The sequence below is a fragment of the Haliaeetus albicilla genome, chromosome 6 (genome assembly GCF_947461875.1).
Source record: "Haliaeetus albicilla chromosome 6, bHalAlb1.1, whole genome shotgun sequence".
Taxonomy (NCBI): domain Eukaryota; kingdom Metazoa; phylum Chordata; class Aves; order Accipitriformes; family Accipitridae; genus Haliaeetus; species Haliaeetus albicilla.
The window spans coordinates 31865948-31882448 of record NC_091488.1 but is presented as its reverse complement, the minus strand read 5'-3'; the positions used below and the strand labels follow the sequence as shown (position 1 = coordinate 31882448).

Here is a 16501-nt window from a genome sequence, read left to right as displayed (position 1 = left end):
GTGTGCTGGGAAGATAAGGAATATATTTAATATGCACATGGAACGTAATGTAAATCTTTCATACTGTGTCACAAGGCATATATTTGTTGCATGCGTTTCGAGCCCACTTGTGGCACCCAAGACTTAAGCCATGCATACGTTGCATATATGCCTGTGTCATGTCAGCAGAAAGCATACATGAGCACTTTCCCATAATAAGCTAGCTGTGAGCAGTTTGGACACTTGATCCTTCCAGAAAATGGACTGCAAAGCATGTCATGAAGCTCTTTGTATATGTAGTTGAAAATGTTGCAGTAGACTGATGGCAAGAGTCCTCCTTCAAAGTAGTGAATTATCTGAAGGATCAGCATTGTATCTTTTGCCAAGGCTTCAGGAGCACCTCATCATGATGGCGTTACTGTGAGTACTGGACAGCTTTGATGAGTTGCAACTGGTTGCAAAGCACTGCCTGCATTCAGAGTATGTTTGTTATGGCTCCAGCAGGCATCCTTGTGGATTTTTGATCTCTACAGAACCTCTGCTGAAGCACTCAGAAAAAACGGACAGTGGGAATTTGATTACAACATGCTTCAAGGACAGGCTAGAATCCGAGGAACTTGGGATCCAGTTCATCATTGTGTCTGAGTGTTGCTTAGTGCAGGACCTGAAGGGCATGTGGGGAGGTTAAAGGTAGCTTTCTACCACTTTTGCACTGGCTTACCCTTAGCTGCTTCTGTTACGTTACATCCACAATGTATGTCTCTCTTCAGAGTGCAGCTCTCCTACCTTATGCATGTTTTCAAAAAACCTAGCATGATCCTGGTGCTATATAAAAGAGTACGTAGGACAGCTGCCCATAGGGCTGTTCTGCTGATGCACAGGTGTGTGTAAATTATAGCCGAACACTGTGAAGGATGTTTGCTGTGTATTAGAAATATCCCAGACATTCAGTGCCAAAACAAATAGGCATCAGGCTGCCTTTCAGCTTGGATTTTGTTCGTATTCAGTTATAAATTAGAAGTTGACTTGCCTTTTTTTTTTTCTTTTCCTTTTGCAAAGTGATTCTACAAATTTCTACACAAATTGTTCCCTGGTTGGTTTGCTTCGCTTGAGAGTTAGCCTTGAATCACCCAATCTGACTAAGTTGCTTGCAAATCTTGAATTAAGTAGCACGTGCTCACAGTCATGCTTCAAGACTCCTTTCCTGGGCCTGTCTCTGCAGTTGCAGGGCCCCACATGGAAAGCACTACCTATGGATGTTGGATGCATGTGGCTGACTTGTCAAGGGCCTGGGTTTCTTTTAAAGTAAACTAAATCCTTCTATTTGAGGGCTGTTGTGCATTTCCAGGAGGTTTTTGCATGTATAGAGCATAATTCCAGAAAGATGTTACTGTGTAACCATGCTAGGGGGACCTCCCTCTCCTTGTCATTTCGTGCCTAGATTGGAGAAGCTCTATTTCAGATTCTTTCCTCCCAGGTCTGCTGATAAAGATAAAATGCAAGGACACAGAAATGGCAAAAGTGCAGAGGTAGACACCAGGCATCAAGCAGGATGACATCTGTGGTTGATAGGAATTCCGTTAACAGAGTGCAAGTGGTCTGATGAGGAAGGGGACTGGAGGCTAAGGCAGGGGCTGGGGATTGTGTTTTTCTTGCAGTAACCTCTCTCCTTGTTCTCCTCCTTCTGTCTTTTCTAGGCAGGACAGGGCTGCTTGCTGATCTCTTGCCCAGTTTTGCTGTGGAGATTATGCCAGGTATTCAGTCATTTCACCCTTCAATCACCCAGTCCTCTGTCATCTTGTCTGTTTATCCTTTTGCAGCATCTTTATGTGGTGTACGTTTCACTCTTATGTGTGTTTTACCTGGGGATAAAAAGAGAAAAGCCTGTCGCTTACTGGGAAAGTGTGTTGGGATGAGATCTGAGAGAGCTGATGCTGGGACTTGGGGGAGGAATGGCCATGCTGGGAGCCAACATACAGAGATGGTTGATGTCATGCCAGGATCAGTGTGAGAGCAGAAATGCCAGCTCTGTTCAGGGGAGGTTTTATATCAAGCTCTCTGCTCTCCCCCTGCTAGCACAAAGGTCACGCCACTCCAGCCTGCGAGACCTCAGCAGCCTCGTGTGCCCATATGGCTTTGTACGTCAGCTGCTCTTGTGCAGTAGTAACTTCCGCGCCCCAGATCCTATCCTGCGGGTACCATTACAGCCATCACCACAGATGGTAGCACAGGAGGTGCTAGAAATAGAGCACTGGTTAGTAACCCATCAGTGGCACAGCCCCTCTTGTGCTGCATGGTCAGGGCATTATCTAGGTAACACCAGCTGGTTGGACCAGACATGAAAGCTCTGTGCCCATGATAAATCCCTTGCTAGCCAAACTAATGAGAGCCACCAGTTCTGGCACTCCTTGCAGAGGAAACAGACTGTGCATCATATTGTCCTTGAAAGGGAAAAGCTGTGCGAACATTTAGCCCTTGAGTCATCTGATCATCCCCTGATGGTGCCCAAGGAGTGTTTCTTTCACACGTTTGTGCAAAAATGCAACTCCACATAAATGTGTGAAGCTATTTTCAAGTCTGTCCCAGAGATGCAAACGGAGAGAAGGCAGACACTCCCCCACCTCCAGTGTAACCCAAAGGTCCCTGGAAGTTCAGCATGGCAGGAGAGGGCTTGGTCTTTTCAGCATAGACAGAAGTTGATTCTCTGTTGCCGAACGCTTTTTTTCCCCTGCTATTTACAATTTTATTGAATGGGCATATATTTCTTGTGTGCTGGCCAGGTAGCTTTCTGGTACCCTCACTGCATGGGTATAAACAATGAGAAAGTGTAAAAGGCAGCAGCAAACCACATTTCAGCTGTTAGCATTGCCTATTACCTGAATAAACAAAAGCAGATACTCCTGCAAGCAGAATACAGTAGTTTCCAGGGAGTGAGGGCACACAGCATTTCACTTGGTAGTCATTTGAATCTCAGGGTTACACAGTTGTATCTGGAACTGGTTGAAACCCAGTTTTGTGCATAAAGGAGGAGCCAGCAGGCTCTTTTGCTGTTTTCTTAACCTCATCAGAGAAAAAAATGGTCTAACTTCCTGTAAAATAAAATCCTTCCTGATTCATAGGTCCCTGTCACTGGGACACTGATTTTGAACATCCACTCCTGCTGCTGAGTATCTTGCAATGTGCAACGTACGTACTAACCTGACCCCCTTTTGTACTCCTAGAACATTTTCAGGTAGACCACAGATACACTTACAATGGGCTTGCTGTTTGGTTTTTTCCTCTACCAGGCTTTTATCCTTTATGGAGTGATGTGAACTGTTCACTAATAGCTCTGGAGATCTGACATCTGAGCTTCATTGCATAGCTGTGGCTGGCCACTTCTGTCATGCAATACTATTTTACCACCTTCTCTGTATCAGTGATGGTTGTAAAGAACAAGATGTGAACATGACAAAAGAAAAAGCCACTGAGCTGTTGGCTTGCTCGGATTGGCATCGATTAGGAAGCACAGGACTGGAAAGGATAGTCTGGCTCGCTGTCTTGCTTTCTATCCCAAGCGCCATGTAATTTCGTCCTTTTCATAAGCTTAACAAGCTTAAGAGTAGTCTGGGTTTGGCCTTTCTCTCTCCCATTGGATCGCTTTCTTTGATGTGCTGCTTCTAGCTTCCATCTTTGTTACTCATAGCCTGTTTATGCCCATTCATGTAAGACCTTTAACTATAATACCTACTTTTCCTCCTAGCATTCATCCTCCTAGCATATTTACAGGCAGCTACATCTGCTCTCAGCCTTCTTTTTAATAGACTAATGCAGCAAGCTTCAGCTCTCCTGCTGCAAGGCAAGCTATCGAGTCCCTTCATCCCCTCAAATCCCTGCTTTGCATCAGCTCCAACCTGAATTCATCTTTTCGTGTACGAAGATGACCAGAGTTGTATAACATCAGTAATGTCAGATGAAGTTACATGGAGGCGTTGTACGATGGCATTAATATTTCCTTAATGCTACTGGAAATTCCTCCTCTGTTGGGCATAGGATTACATTTGCCATTTTTGTGGCTGTATTGCATAAGTGGTTACAGTTGTCCTATGATGAAATAGTATACCGGATCATCTCTCTTGTTTTTCAGTTGTTTCCAACTAATGAAGTCCTCTTCAGAACAGAAATTGTTCTTAATCTTTGAACATGTGACCTTGAAAGTATTGCTGCATACCTTGAAATTCATTATATTGCTGCATTTCATGTTTCTTATTGCAGGCCTGAGGACAACTGGCCCTTTCTATAACATATCCTAGTCTTCACCTTTAGTTACAATGCTTCCCTACCTCTTACCCTCAAGATACATTAACACACTCTTATTTTCTGAGTCAAGGTCATTCATGAAAATATTCAATAAGATAGCTTCTAGAACCAGCACTTGAGGAACTGTATCAATCTTCTCTCAACTCTTACTTTTCCATTCATGAATGTTTCCCTCCAGCCATTTCCTTATTCATTAGCTGAATTTTTCTCAGCATATAGTAACGTCACAAAAAAAAAATTATTCCACAAGGACCAAAATTACCTGCAAATTTAAATGAAATTCATCTGTTTCAGCCAAAAAAGAAAGAAAATATTCAAAAAATATAAACCATTTCACTTGACACTTCTGAAATGAAGTGTTTTGGTTTGTAAATGCCAGATCTTTCACTGACATTTTTTAGAGGAAATTTTAAGTTCTAGATTAAAAATGGAATTTAAAAAAGGGAATTGTTTGTAAAAGAGTTAAGGAAAACTCCAACAAAGCAAAGACTTTTACTTTTGTTCAAACAGAATGCTGTGGATGAATCAAAAATGACACTTCTTATTTTTGTATTTTATGAAGAAGTAGAAAAAACTTGTTTTGATTGTTCCAAGTAGAACATTTTTCCTTGACTTTTCAGCTTAGCGACGCAGGTCAGAGGTGCGCTATTTTTCCAGTGTGGTTCTGTACTCACATTGAAATCCTTGTATCACTACTTCTTCATTTTAAATAATAATGTACCAGGAGACCCTTCAGTGAACGCTGGACTTCTGTTCAGAAACAGTTGTCTGCTGCTTTTTTTTCTCTGGGCTGGGGGTAAACCCTGCCCCACTGCAAAGCAGTCCCACCACTTCTTTCTTTGCTTTCTTGCTATCTTTCAAAGGTGGTTGAATAACCACCTGGGTAAACCTGGAGTCTTTCCCCACCAGTGGTCTGACTTCTAGATGGGTTGGTGCATCTCTCTGATGTAAAACCAACTCCAGGCCTCCTATACATTCAGAGTCTTGAGATTTCTTGGTTCGGAGGTGTTCACTGACCGTTCCCTTAATCCAGCAAATTCCCATGTGGCAGTATGTGCAGCCCTGTGCACACAATCCTCTGCAAAGTGCAGGGTGGCCAGATACAGAGCTGCCCCAGCATGGGCTGGGCACCTGCTCCCACCACGGCTGCTGCCGCTGCAGATTTCCCAGCAGCAAAGTTTGAGAAACCTTTTCTCGCTCCCCTTCCCGTTCAAATCCCATCCTGTTTTTTGTGGATCAGCTCTTCTGTGCTTTCACTTGTTTTTCAGCTGCTCCCTTTCGGGGCCTGGCAGACATCATCTGAGGCTTCAGTGGGGAAAAAATTTAAAAAAAAGTGGTTGTTAGTTTTCCTGGCTGGCTGCAGCGCCTGAATAGGATGTTCATTCGGCACATTCAAAAGAATAATTGCATGCGTGGGCCTAGTTGCGAATGGGCAGGCCTGCCTCATTTACTGGGCTATTTATAGCATGCTTTTCACCACCGTTTGTCCCATTAAAACTAGAATGTGGGTAGGGAACAAACACACAAGCAGGGCATGAACATGGCCGGGAAGAATGAGTCTTTCATGAGATCCAAATGCTAATGGAGCTTGTCCTGCGGCATTCGTACAGGTCTGCTGTGGGGTGAAGGGTTTCTGTGCTGGGGAACCAGAGCTCCTGCCTCTGTGCTGCTTGCTGCTCAGCCAGCCAGAGATGTAGCAAGAAGGTACCACATTTCTGTAGCTCCATTTCTCACTGTCATGTGCCATTTCTGCTTTGACACAGAGGGGGATGGATTCCTAGACCTGCAGGGAGTTCACTTCTATTATTCACCTGTCTGTTTTGCCCCTATGCTCTCCGCTGGGAGGATGTTGCTGACGTTCCCTTCCACAGTGATTGCAATCCTGTAAGTATCTCTCTTTCTCCCATTGTTTTTCAGAGTGGGTCTTTGTGGGCCTGGTGATCCTGGGGGCGTTCCTGTTCTTCCTGCTGGTGGGAATCTGCTGGTGCCAGTGTTGCCCACACAGCTGCTGCTGTTACGTCCGCTGCCCCTGCTGTCCCGAGTCCTGCTGCTGTCCCCGGGCGCGTGAGTGACCCTGTCCAAGCCTGGCGCAAATCTTCTCATGCACTTTTTCCGCTCCCTGGCAGAACAGGAGGAGAATCTGATAATATTGCTTCCTTTGCCCTGAGCACTTTCCTTGACTAAAGCACTAGTTCTTAGGGGTGAAGCATCTGACCTATTGCTCAATGGCTGAGCACTCAAAGTGAATTACAAATGTAATTCCCCGAGCCCTCCCTGCCTTAGCAGCTATGCCTGCTTTTCCAAAGTGTCACACTCCCCTTCCAAAGTTGTTGTCATGTCAGTGAATGTTCTGGGTCAGAGCTAAGAGCATCCTGAGGGGTTTCTTCCTGGCAATGCAAAGCAGCTGCCCTCTACAGCAGTGCAAAATCCTTGCAACCTAGCAAGGTTCCTGGTTAGGCTCAGGGAGATCTGTCAAGTTTCATGAGCCTCATCCCTGCTACTTGAGTCATCAATTGTTTTTAAAGATGAACTGCCTCTAAATCATGGCAGCGGTAATGCCGGCTGTAACACGCTGAATGTCCTTCAGTTGCTGGGCATCTTGCAGTGCTCATCTGATCTGCTGTGTGCATTGTTTAAACTCCCCTCAGTGCCCTTTGAGGCTTAGAGAAATTCACATTGGTCCTTGTCATTTCATTTGTCCAGTTGTCTCCGGCTGGGTTGTCACCAATGTTGGTGATGTGCAGGTTTCGGCCATGTGCCATGTGGGTCTGTGGGAGGCTGGTGTGATGCTGACTGCTGTTCTTTTTCTTTTTCAGTGTATGTAGCAGGCAAGGCAGCAAAAGCTGGGTACCCTCCTGCAGTCTCTTCCATGCCAGGTCCATACTACATCCCCAATGTTCCTGTAGCTGGTGTCCCGTCTCCTGCTGTGCTGGTGGATAAGTCGCACCCCCCTCCCTTAGCCCCAAGTGACTCCAGCGGAGGAAGCCAAAATGGTAATTTGCAGTGCCAGGCACAACATTCAGTCCTCTTACTGGGAGCAGGGCTGGGAAAAGGAGGAACGATTGTCACTGATAGAGTGGTATGAACAGAAGAAACACAGAGAAACTGCATTTTAATCCTGGCTCTGACAATGACATTTGCATCCCTTAGGGCCACATGGTCCAACTTTTCTAGTGCCATCAGCACAGCGTCAGTTTGTGGGTGCCTAATTAGGTGAGCAGAAAATGGGAGGCCAAGTTCATGCCTGGGACCCCTCTCATTACTGCTACGAATGTTTACTTGTGGAAGACAAAAGGATGAAGATGATTTCAGGGGAGCAGAGGCAGTGGCCATTTTCCCCTTAGAGCTGATGCCTTGCAAGCTGCTCTCTCTTGGTAAACTGTTCTTCCTACCCTCTGTAGGGCACTGCTTGCCCTCTGGCAGCAGTTTTTGGTGCAGCATGTTTTACTGTCCCCATGGCATTTTGGGCACAGGGACATGCTGCCTTGGCATTTCTGCCCAAGAGCATTTGGGGCTGGACCCCCTTCCCTACCCGACAGAAGTCAGTAGGTCATTTTTTTTTTGTTCAGCCTTTGCATTTGTGAAATGTGAGTGATAAAAAGCTTTTAACTAGAAAGGAGCTGTAGATCAATGTCAGATGTGGAGTATCAGTATGATGACTGTATCTTGGTGAGGGTCACTTCTGCTGCAAAGGAAGCTGCTGTCAAGGACAAAGAGGGTAGCTATTTAGCCACATGATAGCATTTCAGGATCAGAGTGGCTGACTAAATTCAAACATGCTGCAGCAGAAGTGACTCACCAATGTAGAGTCACCATACTGACACAGTATGTTTGCCATTGGTCCAGCCACATGTCTGATTTCAAAGCACCACACTAATTATCAATTCTTAAATTTGATAAGACACTTCGGAAAAAACAAGATCAAGTAGCGTAATCAAATAATTAAGCTTTTTGAACAACCCTACACATCCTTCTGCTGCCCCAGTCAGTATATTAACCTTTCTGGAATTACAAAAAGTATTTTCCTTCAACAATCATACTTTTTTTTTCCCCACTGAAATCAAAACAGAGCTCTGGAATGGAGCATTTTGCAATAGGAAATAAATCAATCACTGATCCAAAGCAGAATGTATCCAATTCAAAAACCTTTGTCAGAAAGTGATGAATGACAGCCCAGTGCTTAATTTTTTTCTCCTGTGAAAAATGTCACTGCATTTAGAGCATGGTGTTGGCTGTCAGAGCTCCAGGGATTTTTTAAGAGTCAGATCACAACCCCAGTCTCATCTCTGCTGTACGTTACTAGCAGAGCACAAATGCAGAATGAAAAACTGTGGATGCATTTGGTAACCAAATGGAACGGCTCTTAGCATCCCATGTTCATTACACAGAAAGATGCATTTATTATATAATCCAAATCAGCTGTCTGGACTTAATCCCTCGACTCAGGACTTGACAGGAAATACTACGTATTGCAAAGAAAACCATTATTACAGAGTTTTAACTGTTGTGGCAAGACAACAGAGATTCTTAAGCTTTTTTTATTTTTAATTAGTATTTTTTGCAATAATATGGACAAACCCTTAGTCTGGATCATGCACCTGTTATTCAAGGTGTTCCTTGAACTATGGAGCTAAGAAAGGGTGATATCCTGCACTCTGTTCCTTTCTCTTAAAGTCCTCTACAATGCCAGAATATCCCCTAATTACAGGCTGTAGAAGAGAAAACATTATGTGGCCATTCCAAGCTACTTATTTGCTGGTTGGCCAGACGGCAAGCTAAACAAAACAGGTAATGGTTGAGTTTATTATAAAGGCCTTTTCTCAGAAGGAGCACTAATTATGGTCTGTGTCCTCCACATAGCCAGTCTGATCTGAAACTTGCTATCTTTGACACTTCAACCTTTCTGTCAAGTTTATTTAAAAACAATGGGATTAGAAGTGCTGGGGGACAGAGATTGAAGGATTCTGTAATCCTGGCTGCCAGGCTAAAAAGGACAGCCTTTGCCCTACATAGTTTCTGTGCCTATAAATGACCCCTGTGAGGTGATCTAGTGAGGAACCTCATGCATGAGGATGTTTAGAAAATTTGTCTAGAGTTACATAAAAGCCATGTGACAAAGCTCCAGTGAAGCCTAAGCCTAGGAGCTCCATCCTAAACTTCGGGCTGAACAGGGAGAAAAACCCAAACTTTCTTATTTAGAAGAGCATTGGCAACACATAAGTTAGGATGTATGCTCTGTCTATTTTAAATGCAGTGGTTACCTGGAGACTGTTGCATAGATTCCTTAAACCATGCACACAGGGAAGCTTTTGATACAAGAGCTGGACTCCAGACCTTTAATATGGAAAGTGTGTAAGGATGAGACATCATTTAACTTCCTAACCACACTTGCCTGAAAAAAATGGTAGTGCTGTCCTTTCTGGGGAGGGAAACAGCTTACCGTTTTGGCTGACTTGGTTCCACCCACAGAAGAGTAAAAAAAGTGTCTAGTTAAACACAGATTAAACATTAGAAATATATGAACTGTTCATGAGAAGAAAATATGGTCTAACAGGGAAGACTGTTCCATTCCCTTTGACTTCACTGAATGGTTCTGGACAAGTGGTTAATGTCTCTGCATCTTTATTCCCTTATAATTAAGATGGGCTTAAAAATATTCAGACCTTATTAAAGGGTTATGGCAATTTACAGATGAAGAAGGGTGTGAGGAGGAAGCAATAATGTCTTTGGTTCTCACATGAAGGAGTAATAAAGAGATTTAATAAGTTGAACATTCAATATCATTGCAAGAAGTATTTAATAAATAAACGCAGAGACAAAATATGCTTCATCTATAATGGAAAATACTTTTTATGAGCTGTTCACAGTCAACTTTGCAGATTTAAATCCGAAGTTAATTTCAAGATGCTTACAGAATTAACCAAGAAATTCATTTGCCTTTTGATACACAACTGCAATAGCAAGTCGAGCATGAAGCCTAGCTAATTCACCATCAGTTCCAGGAGCTATAGATGCTGCCTAAATAGATATTAGGCACAGCCTCAGTGTGAGTAGTGGTTCTGGAGAGACAGTGTGGAAGCTGCCTGTTCAAGTTCCGCAAAGGTTATTAGTAGGTCAGAGTCATTTCCAGCTGATGGTCGGTTGCTGGCGTGTGCATAATGAGGTGGCAGCTTAACTGAGCTCCTAGTAGACATATTAGAACAAAGAATAGCAAGAGGCCTCTTTCCTGGCAAGGTACCAGACAGAGGTCAGCCACAATGGTGAGGTGGAGAACTCACCCTGCTGTTGGTTGTGCAGTGCAGGAGGAGTCATTACTTCTGAGGGCAGTCAGTCCAGCCCCTCTTTACAGCAGCAACCTCACTTCAAGAGACGTGATGGTCATCCACTTCGGAAGGCAGAGGCAAGGTTCCTTGTATTCTGTAAATCACTGTGTGCATTTGCAGTTGTGGTGCACTTATTTGTGGGGATAATAAAACACAGCAAAACTCCAGACTGCTGTAGCTAAGCTATCTGGAGACATGTTGGAAGCAGAACCCTGATAGACCCATACTACGTTTTAACATCTAATACCTTTCCAAAGTACAGATACACAAGGTAATATTTCAGGATGTAGTTACTTACCTTACATGTGCACAGTCAAAACACACAGTAAAGCACCTTCCTCCTGAAGCAATTTGTGGGATTATTACAGGAATCATTCTACGCATTTCTATGGCACCGCCGTTTCTGAAGCAGAGCATGGTTATTTAATAGTGCACAGACACATGCACAGCAGTTTAGGACAGAAGGTGCCTAAGAATACCTCTGCCAAGTCCTTGTTCAGCCCACACAGTGCATACTATGCAATGTACTACCAAACCCATATGTTAGTAGCTTGATGTATCGGGGTGTGGGATAAAACAGAAAGAACAGGTTGGCTCAGAACCACCGTCCAAGTATTTAAATCGTGCCACAAGAGGAGCATTGGTGCAACACTGCTGTATTCACCCAAGGGAACATACTAACCCCATGCAAGGCAGACAGGTTCCATTTTGTAGTGCTAAGTGAATTGTCCTCACGACAGTTCTCTAATGAGGCTGAATTTGAGGGTTGTAGTACTCTTTTGTACTTAGACCTGTGTTTCTATTAATCTTGAAATAGCCCCAGGCTGAGGCCTTTCTTAAATAATCTGCTATAAAAGCCTTATTTTCTTCAAAGTCCTGATCTGTGGAGTTCTCTGCTTGCTGACTATAGACCTGCCTTGAGGAAGTCAGGCCATTCATAGGGTTAGCAGGTAAAGTGTGCATGGAGCCAGCCTGTCCGAGTTAGAGTTGCTGTGGCTCCAGGTGTGTAGGGGCTTCTTTTCTACGTACAGGAATATGGAAAAGTCAAAAAAGCTGTCCAGACTTCCCCTGCAAATGGAGTAATCCCAGGAATCAAGCACTTTATGTGTAAGACATAACTTTTCTGTAAAATAAAGCATGTAAAGAATGCCAGAGCAGGCAGTTTCACAGTTACCCAGTGACCTGATTGGCCCCATCACTGGATTCAGTATAAGTCTTAAAGCAGTGTGATATGCTTTGTGGGACTTTCTGTGTTTCCTTCTGTATTCTCTGGAGCTTCTCCGACCACATGCTCTTCAACCTGTGTGAGCAGAATTCGTAGGGATGGAAGGGTGGAGTGGTGCTGCAGAGTGACAGCTCCCAAATGCTCAGCCACCTGCTTCCCCTGCAGACTGGGAGCTTATGGCCCCTGCTGCAGAGGAAGCCTGATCTTCTGGGACTGCTTCTCCCATACCATGATGAATCCTTTCTGTAGTGCTGAGGAAGGGAAAATGAGTGCTACTTTTCTCTCTGCCATCCTCTGTGGGAGGTGGAATCACTCTGTGGCAATGACACCACTTGATGCATTTGGTTGTACAGATTGGGCATTTCCAAACCATTTTTGCTGTTACTGCAAACTTTATACATGATGCAGCTGCTCACAACTTCACATCCCACGTTACAGACGAATTTCTTCTGAAGCAAGGACTGACTCACTCTGTTTTGGGAGACGCAGCCTACCTGCCTGCAGACGTGAGCTTAACTATAGAAGCAGTATTGTCAGAAAGTCTCCTTGGACTTAAATGTGTTTTCCTCTTGTGCTTTTCTTTTCTCCCTAGCAGTGCGCAAAGGGTACAGGATCCAGACTGACAAGGAGAGGGACTCCATGAAGGTGCTGTACTACGTTGAGAAAGAACTGGCTCAGTTTGACCCAGCTAGGAGGATGCGAGAACGATGTGAGGAGCAAGCATGGTTTGATTTTTTTTTTTTCACTGACCTGAAAAAGACTGCAAATTCATAGTTAAAAGTTCACTGGCTTTGCCTTGGAGCTGGCCTCTAGGATATGATGTCCAGGATATGGAACTTGGGGCAGATAAAGTCTAGATTTTAGGCATCTACAGGTACATTCTGATTTTAAAGATCTGCTGCTTACCTAATCATCCTTAATTAGAGCAAACAAGGTGAGGGATGCTCAAATGCTCATGAAAATTGTCCACTCGGATAATTAAACTTTTGGATCATCAACATCTGAAAAGCCAAGTCCATACTCATGCCTTCTATAGCCTGTGGTGTGATAATAGTCTGGATATTGTCTTCCCAATTTCTTTATGTCTTGTAGTGTGGTGCCTGTAAATTCCCAGCATGGCGAAATAGGAGAGGCATGATTTTATTGAAAGCATATTTTGTGGGCTGCAATGACCACAGTGTGGCTTGAAGGGTGCAGAAAGGTAGTTTGGAGTGGCTGTTGCCCTGCAGAAGGAGCAGGGACTACAAGAAGGATTCAAGAAATCGGGGTATCATCAGATTTTGTGGCACTGGTCAACATAAGATCAGAGGTGGCACATGCATCAGTAGTGACAGCTTGGCAGTCAGAAACTGCAGGTGAAGTGGAGGAGGGTGGCGAATAGGAACATGATGCAAACTCAGAACTGAGCTTCTGTGTGGAACTCCTCGTTGTCTTCCGATAACCTCTTGCAAGCTTTATTTCCCTAAGCAAAGGCTGAGGCTGCGCTTAATGGATGTCAGAATACAAACCCAAATGAGGATCTTTCCACATTAGGAGGCAGAGGTGCAGTGGTGGGACAAGGTGTGGGCTTGCAGTGCTGCTCTTTGTCCTCCAGCTGTTCTGTGCAGAGGACAGCAGCGGGCTGGGGGCTCAGTTCCTCTGGGCAGCATCCGAGTCATGCAGAGCTAACCCATATTAGGCACTGGCAGAGGCTCATTTAAAACAGACGTGTGAGATCCTGCAAATCAGTGAAGGTAAGGGCTTTAGGGAATGACACTACATCAAAGCTCTGTACAGACTAGGCATAACTAACAAATTATATATACTTCTAAAACAGTCATTGCTGAGCACACTGTCTTCTCCACCCACAAGATTTACTATAAAAAGACCTCTCCAGATTGGTATGTCAGGCCTCCAGATGTCAATGTGCTTGACAGGGTAGAGACTGACAGTGATTCAGATAATCTCTTACTTTTTTCTTAATCTTTTTTTTGAGGGGGTTGTTTTTGTTTTAGCTGGGCAAGTCAGGCCAAAATCCAGAGCCAGACTGTCTCACACCAGGAAAAGGGGAGGTCGCACAACTGCTTTGATGATGTTCCACCAAGCTCGGTGCCCACCTCACAAGGGCGGAGAGCTCACGTGTTACTGAAGCAGGGCTGAGGCGGGGATTTCTGCATGAAGGCTGAACTCGGTTATCTGGAACACAGGCATCTGATGCCATTTCCAATACCCTTAGAATATTCCACCTGGCTGCCAGCTACCAGTTCAGAGGACCTATATGTAGGTCTAACAGCAGCTCTATGTCCAAACTGAGCTCCAGGAGTCTTGGGCAGGATCGTTCAAGGGTTTGGAGAAGGGCCTTGGATTCCATTTTGATTTTTTTCTAATAGAGGGCAGCTCAACTTCTTTCTGAAAAAGCTGCAGCTGGGCTTGCCACAGCCTTCCTGTCCTCTTCTCCTTTCTCACACATACTATCAGGTGATGCCTATCTCATTTCTTTTGTGCAACCTTCCCTGCAGATAACAACACTATCTCTGAACTCAGCTCTTTGCATGAAGAGGACTTGAACTTCCGACAGCCCTACCGCCAGGTGCGAAGGAAACCTCTGCCTCCTGCGGGGGACCTGGATGGTGATGCTGAATACTGGGCAGGAGTGATCAGCGGGGGAAGCACATCAAGATCACAGGCTGTCTCCGATTACAGAGATGAGCGGGACAGTTTCCGGCACAGGTGAGGAGTGGTGTGTTGGGAAGCAGCTATATCTGGCAAAGTAGTGAAGAAAGGAGAAGGGACAGATGGACTGGTAGCTCTTCTCCATTGCCTGCTGCTGTGGTTCCGCTTAGCAGGACAGAGGGGTTAGACAGAAACATGAAATCTGGAGATGTCATTAGATGAGGTTGGAATGAATCTGATTCCCACAAGCCTGCTGAAGCCTACCCAGCTGGGCAAAGCTAGGTACCAGCCCCATTCGAGGTGGGATGTAAAAGCGAGATCAATAGGAAACCAAGCCACCCTTCCTGAAGTGTTATCTTGAGATTTGTACCTGATCCTTCCAGCACTTCCCAGTGCTGGTGTGCTTTCTCAGGAGTCACACCCTGGTGCTTTGGTGCAGCAAGACCTGTACTCCAGGCCTAAAGGACTGGCATTCTGGTGCCTAGAAGAGAGGTACCACATCCTTCTGTAACACACCAGCAGCCCAGTCTCCCAAAAGCAATGGCAGGGATTTCCTTCCCTCAGTAGTGGGCTATAGTGCCAGCTCACTCTCTTTAAACCTGCTTCAAAATTGCCTTGCTGTGAGCTTTTGTAGCCAGGTTCTTGGGTTTTCCCAGCAGGATATACACCTACAAGCTTTGGGGCCAAGGAGAAGCAAGTTCAGCCCTACATACTGGAGGACAAGGGAGGTGCACTCTGGGTTTAATCTTGGGTAACATTAGACGTGTAGAGTCTGAGCTATCCTCATTAAGCTGCCTTTACAGTCAGCAGAAAGAAGCAGGGATTTCGAGGATGTGATACATCTCTTCCTACAGAAGATGGTGAAAACAGGTCAGATGATTCATGCCCCGGGAGTACCTGTTTCCCTCCATTATCTGTGAAGGCCACTGAGGGGATGAGCGCAGCTGAATCCTGCCCTCTAACACTACCTCTTCCCTCCTCCAGCCAGCAGAGATCCAAGTCCGAGATGTTGTCTCGTAAGAGCTTCTCTGTGGGAGTGCCGGCCGTCTCTATGGATGAGCTGGCAGCCTTTGCAGAGTCCTACAGCCAGCGGACCCGCCGGGCAGACAGCCAGGAAACTCGGCGTTTTGAGCGGTCAGAGTCGCACGGCAGCCGCGGCGGAGGGCTGCTCCACCAGGATAGCTCCATGGAGGAATACTACACCAAGCGTAGCAGAGGGAACCGAGAGCCGCTGACGGACTCGGATCGGGGCTGGTCATACAGCCCACCCCGGAGACGGGCCCATGAGGAGAAGCACCTGCCCAGGCTGGTGAGCCGGACGCCCGGAGGGAGCCAGAAATACGATCACTCCTACCTCAGCAGTGTCTTGGAGAGGAAATCCCGGAGCTACGACGAGAGCGGTGACCGTAGTGAAACCCCCTCAAAGCTGAGCTCGCAGCCCAGCCAGAGAGGAGGGGGAACATACTATGCCTGGTCACCACCCTCTACCTACAAAGCCGAGAAGTCGCAGCAGCAGCCGCAGCAGCCGCCACCACCGCCTGAGCAGGAGGAAGGGGAGGACACCCTGCCGCCGTACAGCGAGAGGGAGCTGAGCCGAGGCCCTTCGTACAGGGCCAGGGAGCAGGCCTACCTCAACGCCTCTGACAAGAAGAGGAAGAAGGACCCCAAGAAAACAGTGAGGCCATGTCTGGTGCTCCTGATCCAAATAGGCTGAGTGGGGACCCACCAGGCAGGGGTTACTAACCAGAGTTTATGGGCAAGGGGGATCTCCGGGAGGGTAGAGCCTGGAGTCCAAGTGTGGGGAACCCCAGAAAAGGGGAGTTGCTGTGGGAAGAGGGCAGTCACTGTGGGTGCAGGAGGCCAGAAAGGGAAATAGCTCCTCCACAGCTCCTTCATGGTGGAAGGGAGAGCCAGATGTGCCTGGGACTGGGGAGGTAAGGGATGTGTTTGGCATCTGTTGCCTGGTGATCCAAGGAAGTGAGAGTTTATCTAGGGTTTAGGAGGATCATGGTAGGGAAGGGAA

At 45.8% G+C, this 16501-nt stretch overlaps 1 protein-coding gene across 5 annotated transcripts in view; it reads left to right on the top strand.

Annotated features, from left to right (window-relative positions):
* The window catches only part of ILDR2 (immunoglobulin like domain containing receptor 2), a 44006-nt gene that overhangs the window by 19279 nt on the left and 8226 nt on the right, over positions 1–16501 (top strand). The window contains exons 4-9 of one of the 5 annotated variants that reach the window (XM_069785447.1): positions 1677–1733; positions 6196–6342; positions 7095–7271; positions 12422–12535; positions 14325–14535; positions 15463–16153. In XM_069785447.1, the coding sequence (XP_069641548.1) occupies positions 1677–1733; positions 6196–6342; positions 7095–7271; positions 12422–12535; positions 14325–14535; positions 15463–16153 (1397 nt within the window). Of the gene's footprint in view, positions 1–1676; positions 1734–6195; positions 6343–7094; positions 7272–12418; positions 12536–14324; positions 14536–15462; positions 16208–16501 lie in introns of those variants that run through there. The other 4 variants (XM_069785446.1, XM_069785445.1, XM_069785449.1 and 1 more) reach the window with 4 other exon arrangements.